Below are 16,070 nucleotides of genomic sequence, written 5' to 3' on the forward strand. Positions count from 1 at the left end.
AAAAAAAAAAAATGATACCCCAGTTTCTTTATAACTACAAACACATAGTCCGGATGTCATCGCTGCCATGTCCAACCCCTGCCCATGTCAGGGAGCTTAACAAAATATTTAAATGTAGATATCCCAGAGTTCCTTGCGTCGTCCTCGTTCACTGGCCGGCGAGTGGGGGGCAGACGGTTTGCGTTGACAGCTGCTGTTCAAGTTTCCGTGACGCTGAGGAGGAGAAAAACGAAGACTGTAGATTATAATATATCTTATAAGAAGGTCAGGCCGGTAGCAGAACACTAGTCTACAGAATGCTCTGCCCTATCTCATGGGGGCTGCTGCAGTTGCTGCTTTCCACCTCTGGGGGGAGACATTGGCTTTGCACTTTACGTGATTTTTCGGGATTGCATCACTCACCGGCGGCGCTCCTCCTCTGCTCGGACAGCGTGTAGATCTCCTGCACCTGTTTTCTCTGGTCGTTGCTGAGCGTTGCGGTCAGGGAGTGATACCAGGCAGGGTCTCGGCTCTGGATACCTGTAAAGGACAGCTGGTTAGGATTTCAGCTCTGAGGGTGTGAATGAGGCAGAAGTGTAGTGCAGGCACTCACCCAGTAGGGCGTCTGTTAATAACTGGTACTAGTCCAGGGCATCTGTACACAGTATACAGCAGCGTATACCCGAGCTGCCAAAGATGGGAGTACTCCCCCACCATACACAGAAGCGTATACCCAAGTACTCACCCCACCGTGCACCATATACAGCAGCATATACCAGAGTACTCACCCCACCCTACACCACATACAGCAGGAGTGTAGTGCAGGCACTCACCCAGCAGGGCGTCTGTAAAGAGCTGGTACTCGTCCAGGGCCTCCTGACAGTCCAGGGGGGTGCTGTAGGCTTCCAGTGCCGTCTCCTCTAAGGCCTCATCATCCCAGTCCTCGTCTTCATCCTCCTCCTCGTCCTCCCCGGCGTTCTCCTGCATGGCCTGGCTGCCCGATTCCTCCTCATCGCTCGGGATCTCCTCTATATAGATGAGAGCTCTCTATTATAACAGGCTCTTTGCCGCCCCCTGCTGGATCAGGCTCTCTATTATAACAGGCTCTCTGCCGCCCCCTGCTGGATCAGGCTCTCTATTATAACAGGCTCTCTGCCGCCCCCTGCTGGATCAGGCTCTCTATTATAACAGGCTCTCTGCCGCCCCCTGCTGGATCAGGCTATTATAACAGGCTCTCTGCCGCCCCCTGCTGGATCAGGCTCTCTATTATAACAGGCTCTCTGCCGCCCCCTGCTGGATCAGCAATGAAGCTGCCTTGTGCAGCACATAACCAGCACATAGCTAACGTTTACCGTTTTCCTCGGTGTCGGTTTTGTTGGTGCGGGATGCCGCCCGCCGCTCTGGGTGGTCCCGGTGAGCGCACACTTGCTTCAGTCCCAGGAACAAGAGGAGAATAGAAGGCACAATGACAGAGGCCACGGCGTTCACCGCGGGGGGTCTGCTGGGGAGGTCCATCAGGATGCTGAGGCCGATGATGCACATCTTCCGGTCGTGTAGCCTGCGGGTAAACACAGCGATCACATGATCAGCGTCCGGCTCCACCATCTGACTGTACACCACATACAGCATTGTATACCTGAGTACTCACCCCACCCTACACCACATACAGCAGTGTATACCGGAGTACTCACCCCACCCTACACCACATACAGCAGTGTATACCCGAGCTGCCATTGATGAGAGTACTCACCCACCATACACTGTACACAGCAGTGTATACCCGAGTACTCACCCCACCATACACAGCAGTGTATACCCGAGTACTCACCCCACTGTACATAGCACAGTATACCCGAGTACTCACCCCACCGTACATAGCAGTGTATACCCGAGTACTCACCCCACTGTACATAGCACAGTATACCCGAGTACTCACCCCACCGTACATAGCAGTGTATACCAGAGTACTCACCCCACCGTACATAGCAGTGTATACCAGAGTACGCACCCCACCGTACATAGCAGTGTATACCCGAGTACTCACCCCACCGTACACAGCAGTGTATACCAAGTACTCACCCACCATACACTGTACACAGCAGTGTATACCTGAGTACTCACCCCACCCTACACCACATACAGCAGTGTATACCCGAGCTGCCATTGATGAGAGTACTCACCCACCATACACTGTACACAGCAGTGTATACCCGAGTACTCACCCCACCATACACAGCAGTGTATACCCGAGTACTCACCCCACTGTACATAGCACAGTATACCCGAGTACTCACCCCACCATACACAGCAGTGTATACCCGAGTACTCACCCCACTGTACATAGCACAGTATACCCGAGTACTCACCCCACCGTACATAGCAGTGTATACCCGAGTACTCACCCCACTGTACATAGCAGTGTATACCAGAGTACTCACCCCACCGTACATAGCAGTGTATACCAAGTACTCACCCCACCGTACACAGCAGTGTATACCCGAGTACTCACCCCACCGTACACAGCAGTGTATACCAAGTACTCACCCACCATACACTGTACACAGCAGTGTATACCCGAGTACTCACCCCACCATACACAGCAGTGTATACCCGAGTACTCACCCCACCGTACACAGCACAGTATACCCGAGTACTCACCCCACCGTACATAGCAGTGTATACCCGAGTACTCACCCCACTGTACATAGCACAGTATACCCGAGTACTCACCCCACTGTACATAGCACAGTATACCCGAGTACTCACCCCACTGTACATAGCACAGTATACCCGAGTACTCACCCCACCATACACAGCAGTGTATACCCGAGTACTCACCCCACCGTACATAGCACAGTATACCCGAGTACTCACCCCACCGTACATAGCAGTGTATACCCGAGTACTCACCCCACTGTACATAGCACAGTATACCCGAGTACTCACCCCACTGTACATAGCACAGTATACCCGAGTACTCACCCCACTGTACATAGCACAGTATACCCGAGTACTCACCCCACCGTACACAGCAGTGTATACCCGAGTACTCACCCCACCGTACATAGCAGTGTATACCCGAGTACTCACCCCACCGTACATAGCAGTGTATACCCGAGTACTCACCCCACCGTACATAGCAGTGTATACCCGAGTACTCACCCCACCGTACACAGCAGTGTATACCAAGTACTCACCCACCATACACTGTACACAGCAGTGTATACCCGAGTACTCACCCCACTGTACATAGCAGTGTATACCCGAGTACTCACCCCACCGTACATAGCAGTGTATACCCGAGTACTCACCCCACCGTACACAGCAGTGTATACCCGAGTACTCACCCCACCATACACAGCACAGTATACCCGAGTACTCACCCCACCTTACACAGCACAGTATACCCGAGTACTCACCCCACCATACACAGCACAGTATACCCGAGTACTCACCCCACCGTACACAGCAGTGTATACCCGAGTACTCACCCCACCGTACACAGCAATGTATACCAGAGTACTCACCCCACCGTACATAGCAGTGTATACCCGAGTACTCACCCCACCATACACAGCACAGTATACCCGTGTACTCACCCCACCGTACATAGCAGTGTATACCCGAGTACTCACCCCACCGTACACAGCAGTGTATACCCGAGTACTCACCCCACCGTACACAGCAGTGTATACCCGAGTACTCACCCCACCGTACACAGCAGTGTATACCCGAGTACTCACCCCACCGTACACAGCAGTGTATACCAGAGTACTCACCCCACTGTGCACAGCAGTGTATACCCGAGTACTCACCCCACCGTACACAGCAGCGTATACCAAGTACTCACCCCACCGTACACAGCAGTGTATACCCGAGTACTCACCCCACCATACACAGCACAGTATACCCGAGTACTCACCCCACCGTACACAGCAGCGTATACCAAGTACTCACCCCACCGTACACAGCAGTGTATACCCGAGTACTCACCCCACCGTACACAGCAGCGTATACCAAGTACTCACCCCACCGTACACAGCAGTGTATACCCGTGTACTCACCCCACCGTACACAGCACAGTATACCTGAGTACTCACCCAATTGTACACTGTATACATCAGAGTATACCCTAACTGCCAATTATGGAAGTACTCACCCCACCCTACACCACATACAGCAGCGTATACGAGTACTCACCCCACCCTACACCACATACAGCAGCGTATACGAGTACTCACCCCAACCTACACCACATACAGCAGCATATACCAGAGTACTCATCCCACCCTACACCACATACAGCAGCATATACCAGAGTACTCACCCCACCCTACACCACATACAGCAGCGTATACGAGTACTCACCCCACCCTACACCACATACAGCAGCGTATAAGAGTACTCACCCCACCCCGCATACAGCAGCGTATACGAGTACTCACCCCCACCCTACACCACATACAGCAGCATATACCAGAGTACTCACCCCACCCTACACCACATACAGCAGCGTATATCCAAGTACTCACCCCAGGAAGCAGTCTGTGTCGTTCACCCACTGGTTAATGAACTGTGCGGTGATGGGCTCCGAGCTGTGCGGGAATCGGATCTGTTCCAGGGTGTTCATGAGCAGCGGCGGGTTATAGTACAGGGCGGCGATCACCACCTGCAGACACATGGTGCGCAGCTCGCTGGATTTAACCCCTCGAGTCAAGCGTTCCAGCACAGCTTCTACAAAGAGCGGGATACACTGCGGGCAAACACAGAACGTCTCACATGACCATCATCTACTTAGCATCTGCCCCTTAAAGGGGAACTCCAGCGATAATCTTTTTCTTTCAAATCAACTGGTTTCAGACAGCTATATAGATTTGTAATTTACTTCTATTTATAAATCTCCAGTCTTCCAATACTTATCAGCTGCTGTTTTCTCTCCAGTCTGACACAGTGCTCTCTGCTGCCACCTCTGTCCATGTCAGGAACTGTCCAGAGCAGCAGCAAATCCCCATAGAAAACCTCTCCTGCTCTTCTTTACATTGGGGATTCCTGTCATTATGAGGGGAATCCCCGCTCCTTTACAGTAAGTTATGGTGCACGATGCCTCCTTACTTACTGCTAGTCCAGAGGAGTTAAGTGGGGACGCTCTTGTATCACCACTTAACTCTTTACACTCTGCAGGCTGGAGGGGTGACAACCAATTAAACACATTTACATTGTTCCCTATGGGAGCACACAGCTCGGTTCCTGACATGGACAGAGGTGGCAGCAGAGAACACTGTCAGACTGGAGAGAATACACCACTTCCTGCAGGACATACAGCAGCTCATAAGTACTGGAAGACTGGAGATTTTTAAGTAGAAGTAAATCACAAATCTGTATACCTTTCTGACACCAGTTGATTTAAAAGAAAAAGAATTTTGGTGGAGTTCCCCTTTAATAACGGCGTTGCACTGGATCAAGACATTACAGGTCACCTGATCGATCCCTCTTCCTTTACACTGCAGGACGATCACCTCCAGCAGCTTGGCAGCGTGACACTCGGCATCTTCCCCGGCTTCTCCCGTCAGCACCTGGAGGGGACACAGACATCGGGTCACATGACCTCAACATGGCTGACAATTTCAGGATGTGACTACTCTAGTGAGCTGAGGCGTTCAGTGATATATATATATATATATATATATATATATATATATATATATACACAGCAGTGATGGCCACCCCTCCCCCCCTCACCTTCTTACACATGGTGTAAATAATCTCCAGGTGCTTGGGGTTGGACAGCAGCGTCTCGGTGTCTACAGTGATGTAGTTGTGCAGCAGCGGCATCATGTCTGCAGAAAAGAGAGGAAGCGTCAGTGACATCACAGATCATGTGACCACCACCACCCGGAGCCGCCACCTGCAGCAATCACAAAGCTCCGAACCTGTGAAATACTCGTAGCAATCCCTCTGGAAGACTTCATAGAGGATCCCGAGGAGCTGCCACATCTGCGGGGAAATGGTCTGGTTGGTGAGACTGTACGCCAGGGAGAGGATCTCCTCATAGAACTCTGCAGGGAGGAGAGGGAAACACCGTGACCCCACCAGCAGAATGGTGAGTGCAGCTCTGGAGGATAATACAGGATCAGTAATGTATGTACACAGTGACCCCACCAGCAGAATAGTGACTGCAGCTCTGGAGTATAATACAGGACGTAACTCAGGATCAGTAATATATGTACACAGTGACCTCACCAGCAGAATAGTGAGTGCAGCTCTGGAGTATAATACAGGATGTAACTCAGGATCAGTAATGTAATGTATGTACACAGTGACCTCACCAGCAGAATAGTGAGTGCAGCTCTGGAGTATAATACAGGATGTAACTCAGGATCAGTAATGTAATGTATGTACACAGTGACCCCACCAGCAGAATAGTTAGTGCAGCTCTGGGGTATAATACAGGATCAGTAATGTAATGTATGTACACAGTGACCCCACCAGCAGAATAGTGAGCGCAGCTCTGGGGTATAATACAGGATGGAACTCAGGATCAGTAATGTATGTACACAGTGACCCCACCAGCAGAATAGTGAGTGCAGCTCTGGAGTATAACACAGGATGTAACTCAGGATCAGTACAGGATCAGTAATGTATGTAAAAAATATTGGTATTGACATAAAGCGCAATATTTGGCGATCCTTTGTATATATGGTTAGTACAAGAAAAATAAATAGTAATGGCTACAGGTAAATAAATGGTTGTTTTTACCTTGTAGTTGATTGTTTTGGCATAGTTCTCGGTAAGCGTTGTTAAAAAGTAGATCTTTTTGCAGATGTTTGATGCTTGGTAACATATATTGGCAATAAGATGGTGGTTGTAACCTCCGCTGGAGGCGCCCCGGCCGGCGGCACTACTCCGCGGTGGGTTACGTTGATGTTAGCGGTTCAAAAAACGCGTTGATTACTCTTTTGGTCTCTCTGAGCTCCCGTACTAGTAGTGACGTCACTCAGCCTTCCCGGGAATTTTTTGAACCGCTAACATCAACGTAACCCACCGCGGAGTAGTGCCGCCGGCCGGGGCGCCTCCAGCGGAGGTTACAACCACCATCTTATTGCCAATATATGTTACCAAGCATCAAACATCTGCAAAAAGATCTACTTTTTAACAACGCTTACCGAGAACTATGCCAAAACAATCAACTACAAGGTAAAAACAACCATTTATTTACCTGTAGCCATTACTATTTATTTTTCTTGTACTAACCATATATACAAAGGATCGCCAAACATTGCGCTTTATGTCAATACCAATATTTTTTACATATATTACCCCCAAGTGAACCTACGGGTGTTTGCTTTCTGACAGTGAGCAGCAATACAGTGCAGCGCTAGTGATGGGTTATTATAACCTCACACTTTTTATTCAGGATCAGTAATGTAATGTATGTACACAGTGACCCCACCAGCAGAATAGTGAGCGCAGCTCTGGAGGATAATACAGGATCAGTAATGTATGTACACAGTGACCCCACCAGCAGAATAGTGAGTGCAGCTCTGGAGTATAATACAGGATGTAACTCGGGATCAGTAATGTAATGTATGTACACAGTGACCCCACCAGCAGAATAGTGAGTGCAGCTCTGGGGTATGATACAGGATGTAACTCAGGATCAGTAATGTAATGTATGTACACAGTGACCCCACCAGCAGAATAGTGAGTGCAGCTCTGGGGTATAATACAGGATCAGTAATGTAATGTATGTACACAGTGACCCCACCAGCAGAATAGTGAGTGCAGCTCTGGGGTATAATACAGGATCAGTAATGTAATGTATGTACACAGTGACCCCCACCAGCAGAATATTGAGTGCAGCTCCGGAGTATAATACAGGATGTAACTCAGGATCAGTAATGTAATGTATGTACACAGTGACCACACCAGCAGAATAGTGAGTGCAGCTCTGGAGTATAATACAGGATGTAACTCAGGATCAGTAATGTAATGTATGTACACAGTGACCACACCAGCAGAATAGTGAGTGCAGCTCTGGAGTATAATACAGGATGTAACTCAGGATCAGTAATGTAGTGTATGTACACAGTGACCCCACCAGCAGAATAGTGAGTGCAGCTCTGGGGTATAATACAGGATGTAACTCAGGATCAGTAATGTATGTACACAGTGACCCCACCAGCAGAATAGTGAGTGCAGCTCTGGGGTATAATACAGGATGTAACTCAGGATCAGTAATGTATGTACACAGTGGCCCCACCAGCAGAATAGTGAGCACAGCTCTGGAGTATAATACAGGTCTCTGTACAGTTATTACCTATAATGTGTTTCTGGAGCACAAGTCCCACGATCTGCAGACAGATTCCCTCCAGTTGTTGTTTCACCTGTAATAAGAGATACGGTATACAGTATATACACATATATTACACACAGGATATAATGCCCCCACCTGCTGATTCCTATGACCATGGGGGGGGGGGGGGGGTTACTCACTTCTTTGTGATCCTCTACGACTGTCAGGACGATGTCTATGGTGTGCAGGATTCCCATCGCCATCACCGTCTTATCCTCCACCTCCTCGTACTCCTCGCTCTGCAGAACCTTCACAAAGATCTCCGCCTATCGAGGACAACATACGGGTATAGAGAGTGAGTGGGGGTATATACAGAGGTGTTAAATTATATACAGAGTTGGCCCGGTCATAGATGGATATATATAATCTATTAGTCCCACCTACCAGGTGCCTGGTCATGTCTACAGCGATGGGCGCCACCTCCTGGCTGTACTCGCAGATCATCTTCTGGATGACGTTGGTCAGGTCATCGTTCTCGGTTTCACGGACGATGTGCAGCAGTTCCTGCATGACGGGGCGGATGTACGGCCTCATGTACTCCTTAGCTGTGAGGGGGATAGAGACATCGGCTGCTCAGGCTGTCACCAACACACCTGACCCGTCCCACACAGCGGCGTCACCTGACCCGTCCCACACACAGGCGTCACCTGACCCGTCCCACACACAGGCGTCACCTGACCCGTCCCACACACAGGCGTCACCTGACCCGTCCCACACACAGGCGTCACCTGACCCGTCCCACACACAGGCGTCACCTGACCCGTCCCACACAGAGGCGTCACCTGACCCGTCCCACACAGAGGCGTCACCTGACCCGTCCCACACAGAGGCGTCACCTGACCCGTCCCACACAGAGGCGTCACCTGACCCGTCCCACACAGAGGCGTCACCTGACCCGTCCCACACAGAGGCGTCACCTGACCCGTCCCACACAACGGCGTCACCTGACCCGTCCCACACAACGGCGTCACCTGACCCGTCCCACACAACGGCGTCACCTGACCCGTCCCACACAGCGGCATCGCTCACCTGCGCCCTGGTTGCTTATTAAGGTCTGCATGGCGATGGCGGCCTCCACTTTCACCGGCAGCTCCTTGTCCTCCAGGAGACTCTTCTTGGCCAGCTCCACCGCGTTCCTGAGGTTCAGCTCATTGTGGAATTTGAGGGTGCTGAAGGAGTGAAGAACCCAACAGCACTGCAAGACAAAGCGGTCAGAGGGTGACGGGAGAGCAGAGAACCCCCATACATCCGATGGGGAGGAAAGATACCGGGAGACAAAGCGGAAAGAAAGCGACATAGGAAAACTACGGGGGAGAACACTATATAGGATGATGTGGTAATGACAGTGTAGGACAAAGTGGAAGGAGGGTGGAATACAGGCTTACACTATATAGGATGATATAGTAATGACACTAAGATAAAGTGGAAGGAGGGTGGAATATAGGATTTTGCTATATATAGTAACCTGTATACAAGGATGAAGTAATGACACTGTATATATAGTAATCTGTATACAAGGATGTAGTAATGACACTGTATATATAGTAACCTGTATACAAGGATGTAGTAATGACACTGTATATATAGTAACCTGTATACAAGGATGAAGTAATGACACTGTATATATAGTAACCTGTATACAAGGATGTAGTAATGACACAGTATATATAGTAACCTGTATACAAGGATGAAGTAATGACACTGTATATATAGTAATCTGTATACAAGGATGTAGTAATGACACTGTATATATAGTAACCTGTATACAAGGATGTAGTAATGACACTGTATATATAGTAACCTGTATACAAGGATGAAGTAATGACACTGTATATATAGTAACCTGTATACAAGGATGTAGTAATGACACTGTATATATAGTAAACTGTACAGGGTGATGTGGCAATGACTATGTAGGATAAAGTGGGAGGAGGGTGGAATATAGGATTTTGCTATATATAGTAACCTGTATACAAGGATGTAGTAATGACACTGTATATCTAGTAACCTGTATACAAGGATGTAGTAATGACACTGTATATATAGTAATCTGTATACAAGGATGAAGTAATGACACTGTATATATAGTAACCTGTATACAAGGATGTAGTAATGACACTGTATATATAGTAACCTGTATACAAGGATGTAGTAATGACACTGTATATATAGTAACCTGTATACAAGGATGAAGTAATGACACGATATATAGTAACCTGTATACAAGGATGAAGTAATGACACTGTATATATAGTAAACTGTACAGGATGATGTGGCAATGACTATGTAGGATAAAGTGGGAGGAGGGTGGTCTGTGTACATGGTGGTAGTGGTGCAGACGTACCCGTGCCCGGACATAGCCCAGCTCTGACATGAATAGCGGGAATACGTGATTCTGGATGAAGACTTCCATCTGGTCCTTGTACACAGATTTCTGTAAGTAAAGAGATAATATTATAGCTCTATAGCGCCCCCTATACAGTGACATTATAGCTCTATAGCGCCCCCTATACAGTGACATTATAGCTCTATAGCGCCCCCTATACAGTGACATTATAGCTCTATAGCGCCCCCTATACAGTGACATTACAGCTCTATAGCGCCCCCTATACAGTGACATTATAGCTCTATAGCGCCCCCTATACAGTGACATTATAGCTCTATAGCGCCCCCTATACAGTGACATTATAGCTCTATAGCGCCCCCTATACAGCAACATTACAGCTCTATAGCGCCCCCTATACAGTGACATTATAGCTCTATAGCGCCCCCTATACAGCAACATTACAGCTCTATAGCGCCCCCTATACAGTGACATTACAGCTCTATAGCGCCCCCTATACGGTGACATTATAGCTCTATAGCGCCCCCTATACAGCGACATTATAGCTCTATAGCGCCCCCTATACAGTGACATTATAGCTCTATAGCGCCCCCTATACGGTGACATTAGTGGCTGCAACTAAAGGGCCAATAAGTTGCTGGTGGCCCCATATATATCTTGGGGGCATCTAGTCTTTCCTCCCTGACAGCGCCCCCTAGTGGCTGCTATATCTACCAGTCACCACTGGGGGGCAGTGTATGGGGAGCTGATATCCATTACCTTCAATAAAATGTCAGCCAGGGAGCCCAGTACATGCAGAGCCCCGTCCATCTTCCGAGGGTCCACAGAGGGGGCAGTGAGGATCTGGTAGCAGAAATTCATCATCTTGGGGAGAACCTGGAGCGGGGAGACAATCAGCATGGCTGCTAACCCCCCCCCCCACACACACACACACCCTCCGCAGCCCCCCCCCCCCCCCATCATGCAGCCCCCCTCCCCCGCTCACCTCCTTCCTCTTCTTTGAGGCGGTATACAGGAAATTCTGAGCTGCCGTAGCCGGAGAGACATAATCCTCGAAGACGTCTAAGGGGGAGGAGAAAACTGAGAATCATGTGATCAAGGAAGTAACATAAGGGTCAATGTGATGGGCAGGGGAGCGAGGCTTACCAAACTTCATGCGGATGTATTCATAGGGGTCGTCCTGCCACAAGTCCTCGTCCTCATCTTTATAGCACATGAGCGGGAAAATAACCTCCTCCGATATACTCTACAAGACACCAGTGTATATACATCACTGATCCAGAGTTATACCCCAGAGCTGCACTCACTATTCTGCTGGTGGGGTCTCTGTGTACATACATTACATTACTGATCCTGAGTTACATCCTGTATTATCCTCCAGAGCTGTACTCACTATTCTGCTGGTGGGGTCACTGTGTACATACATTACTGATCCTGAGTTACATCCTGTATTATCCTCCAGAGCTGCACTCACTATTCTGCTGGTGGGATTACTGTGTACATACATTACTGATCCTGAGTTACATCCTGTATTATACCCCAGAGCTGTACTCACTATTCTGCTGGTGGGGTCACTGTGTACATACATTACATTACTGATCCTGAGTTACATCCTGTATTATACTCCAGAGCTGCACTCACTATTCTGCTGGTGGGGTCACTGTGTACATACATTACATTACTGATCCTGCGTTACATCCTGTATTATACCCCAGAGCTGCACTCACTATTCTGCTGGTGGGGTCACTGTGTACATACATTACATTACTGATCCTGAGTTACATCCTGTATTATACCCCAGAGCTGCGTTCACTATTCTGCTGGTGAGGTCACTGTGTACATATATTACTGATCCTGAGTTCCATCCTGTATTATACCCCAGAGCTGCAATCACTATTCTGCTGGTGGGGTCACTGTGTACATACATTACATTACTGATCCTGAGTTACATCCTGTATTATCCTCCAGAGCTGTACTCACTATTCTGCTGGTGGGGTCACTGTGTACATATATTACATTACTGATCCTGTATTGTACCCCAGAGCTGCGTTCACTATTCTGCTGGTGAGGTCACTGTGTACATATATTACTGATCCTGAGTTCCATCCTGTATTATACCCCAGAGCTGCACTCACTATTCTGCTGGTGGGGTCACTGTGTACATACATTACATTACTGATCCTGAGTTACATCCTGTATTATACTCCAGAGCTGCACTCACTATTCTGCTGGTGGGGTCACTGTGTACATACATTACATTACTGATCCTGAGTTACATCCTGTATTATACCCCAGAGCTGCACTCACTATTCTGCTGGTGGGGTCACTGTGTACATACATTACTGATCCTGAGTTACATCCTGTATTATACTCCAGAGCTGCACTCATTATTCTGCTCAGGGGTGATCCAGGGGTCGGCACTCACCTGCATGTTGGGCTTCAGTATCTTCCATGTTGCAGCGTGTGACACCCCCAGGTTCAGGTAGTTCAGTGTTTGCTGTAGGACTCGGGGGGCCACATATTGCTTCTGTCTGTGAAGCCCCAAGACTTTTAGGAGAACCTGGAGCAGAACGAGAACTCAGTCACGTCTGGAGGTTATATCAGTACTGGAGCGTTATAAGGGGAGCGGCTGATATCAGACACATATGTTATATCAGTACTGGAGTGTTATAAGAGGAGCTGCTGATATCAGTCACATATGATGTAATAGGAGGTTATATCAGTGCTGGAGCGTTATAAGAGGAGCGGCTGATATCAGTCACATATGATGTAATAGGAGGTTATATCAGTGCTGGAGCGTTATAAGAGGAGCGGCTGATATCAGTCACATAGGATGTAATAGGAGGTTATATCAGTACTGGAGCGTTATAAGAGGAGCGGCTGATATCAGTCACATAGGATGTAATAGGAGGATATATCAGTGCTGGAGCGTTATAGGAGGAGCGGCTGATATCAGTCACATATGATGTAATAGGAGGTTATATCAGTGCTGGAGCGTTATAAGAGGAGCGGCTGATATCAGTCACATATGATGTAATAGGAGGTTATAGGAGTACTGGAGCGTTATAAGAGGAGCGGCTGATATCAGTCACATATGAAGTAATAGGCGGTTATATCAGTGCTGGAGCGTTATAAGAGGAGCGGCTGATATCAGTCACATATGAAGTAATAGGCGGTTATATCAGTGCTGGAGCGTTATAAGAGGAGCGGCTGATATCAGTCACATAGGATGTATTATCTGGAGGTTATATCAGTACTGGAGCGTTATAAGGGGAGCGGCTGATATCAGTCACATAGGATGTAATAGGAGGTTATATCAGTGCTGGAGCGTTATAAGAGGAGCGGCTGATATCAGTCACATATGATGTAATAGGAGGTTATATCAGTGCTGGAGCGTTATAAGAGGAGCGGCTGATATCAGTCACATATGATGTAATAGGAGGTTATATCAGTACTGAAGCGTTATAAGAGGAGCGGCTGATATCAGTCACATATGATGTAATAGGAGGTTATATCAGTACTGGAGCGTTATAAGAGGAGCGGCTGATATCAGTCACATAGGATGTATTATCTGGAGGTTATATCAGTACTGGAGCGTTATAAGAGGAGCGGCTGATATCAGTCACATAGGATGTAATAGGAGGATATATCAGTACTGGAGCGTTATAAGGGGAGCGGCTGATATCAGTCACATATGTTATATCAGTGCTGGAGCGCTATATCACCTGCAGGACCCCCACAGCGTACGTCTTCAGGAAGAACTCGGAGAATTCGATGTACTCCTTGGTGACGCTCCCAGGACTCCCGTAGCTACAACAGAAAGAACCTGCGTCACCAGAAGAAGAGAACTACGGGGGGCACCGAGGGTCAAGAAAGAGCGACCAGCAGTGACCACCTCCCCCCACATCATGTGATCAGCCAATCGCCCTGCAGAGTATCATGTCTCTGGCGGGGAACAAAGATGGCTGACGCCCCCCCCCCCCCCCGGCTCCTCCATTATAATAGAACGAGTGACGTTACCGCTCAAAGAGGCGGGTGATGATGTGCAGCGCCCACTTCTTACACTTCCACCACACCAGCTCCGGCCGGTCGTCCTCATCCACCTGCAGAGTCTCCTGACGGAAGAAGAAGAAGACTGATCAGGACTCTGCGCTCCTCTGTTACTCCTCCTGGGAGAAGGGGGCGTGTCTCTACACTCTCACACTGTCCAATCAGTTCTGCCGCTGCCAGACACGCCCCTCTGATAATGGTAACGGCCATTCCCAGGAAGGATAACAGAGGGGCCGCACCATCCATTATGTCTCATGGGGGGAGGTACTTACAGGAGGGATAACAGAGGGGCAGCACAATCCATTATTGCTGATGGGGGGGGCACTTACAGGAGGGATAACAGAGGGGCCGCACCATCAATTACATCTCATGGGGGGAGGTACTTACAGGAGGGATAACAGAGGGGCCGCACCATCAATTACATCTCATGGGGGGAGGCACTTACAGGAGGGATAACAGAGGGGCAGCACAATCCATTATTGCTGATGGGAGAAGGTACTTACAGGAGGGATAATAGAGGGGCGGCACCATCCATTATGTCTCAGGGGCGGGGGGAGGTACTTACAGGAGGGATAATAGAGGGGCGGCACCATCCATTATGTCTCAGGGGCGGGGGGAGGTACTTACAGGAGGGATAATAGAGGGGCGGCACCATCCATTATGTCTCAGGGGCGGGGGGAGGTACTTACAGGAGGGATAATAGAGGGGCGGCACCATCCATTATGTCTCGGGGGGGGGGAGGTACTTACAGGAGGGATAATAGAGGGGCGGCACCATCCATTATGTCTCGGGGGGGGGGGAGGTACTTACAAGAGGGACGTCGCGGTCGGCGATGCTGCTGAATATTCCCATCCACTGCGTCATGGTCTGATTGTTCACCAGCTGGAGCGGCAGCGTGTACTGCGGACAGACAGAAGAGATCAGGGGGGGGGGGGGCCCAATACACAGGATCCCGACCACCCATCCAGCCATCAGTAGTGGTCAGACATGAGAGAGCGACCTCCCTCCGGCCTCCTACCTGGATCAGGGCGTAGAAGATCTTCAGGATCTGCTTCTGCATCAGCACAGAGTAGTGGGAGGGGTCCGGGAGTAGCTGGACGATCTGCTGCTGGAGGCGGGGCAAGAAGATCTGCATGGCCGCGATCAGGGGCACCCGCTCATCTGCCTTCTTATACCTGGAAGAGGAGGAGGGGTCAGAGGAGCCAGAGCCGACACACACATATTACATGTCTGATCCCTACTGTCCCCTATTACACTACTCACTGATCCCTACTACACTACTGACTGATCCCTACTGCCCCCAACTACACTAATCACTGATCCCTACTACACTACTGACTGATA

General features: G+C 49.1%; 1 protein-coding gene across 1 annotated transcript in view; it reads right to left on the reverse strand.

The window, feature by feature from the left end:
- IPO8 (importin 8) overlaps positions 1-16,070 on the reverse strand; it is a 20,574-nt gene continuing 4,504 nt past the window's right edge. Inside the window, exons 5-25 of the mRNA XM_069965599.1 lie at positions 15,745-15,901; positions 15,537-15,626; positions 14,697-14,791; positions 14,402-14,486; positions 13,102-13,236; positions 11,823-11,922; positions 11,662-11,738; positions 11,436-11,552; positions 10,677-10,766; positions 9,362-9,527; positions 8,717-8,877; positions 8,473-8,598; positions 8,297-8,363; positions 5,910-6,035; positions 5,719-5,816; positions 5,457-5,552; positions 4,512-4,732; positions 1,332-1,537; positions 813-1,007; positions 403-519; positions 1-213 (exon numbers count right to left, since the gene is read on the reverse strand). Coding sequence (XP_069821700.1) covers positions 149-213; positions 403-519; positions 813-1,007; positions 1,332-1,537; positions 4,512-4,732; positions 5,457-5,552; positions 5,719-5,816; positions 5,910-6,035; positions 8,297-8,363; positions 8,473-8,598; positions 8,717-8,877; positions 9,362-9,527; positions 10,677-10,766; positions 11,436-11,552; positions 11,662-11,738; positions 11,823-11,922; positions 13,102-13,236; positions 14,402-14,486; positions 14,697-14,791; positions 15,537-15,626; positions 15,745-15,901 — 2,590 coding nt within the window. The 3' untranslated portion in view covers positions 1-148. The remainder of the gene's footprint in view (positions 214-402; positions 520-812; positions 1,008-1,331; positions 1,538-4,511; positions 4,733-5,456; positions 5,553-5,718; positions 5,817-5,909; positions 6,036-8,296; positions 8,364-8,472; positions 8,599-8,716; positions 8,878-9,361; positions 9,528-10,676; positions 10,767-11,435; positions 11,553-11,661; positions 11,739-11,822; positions 11,923-13,101; positions 13,237-14,401; positions 14,487-14,696; positions 14,792-15,536; positions 15,627-15,744; positions 15,902-16,070) is intronic.

This window comes from Dendropsophus ebraccatus, chromosome 1 (assembly GCF_027789765.1).
Source record: "Dendropsophus ebraccatus isolate aDenEbr1 chromosome 1, aDenEbr1.pat, whole genome shotgun sequence".
NCBI classification, from domain to species: Eukaryota; Metazoa; Chordata; class Amphibia; order Anura; family Hylidae; genus Dendropsophus; species Dendropsophus ebraccatus.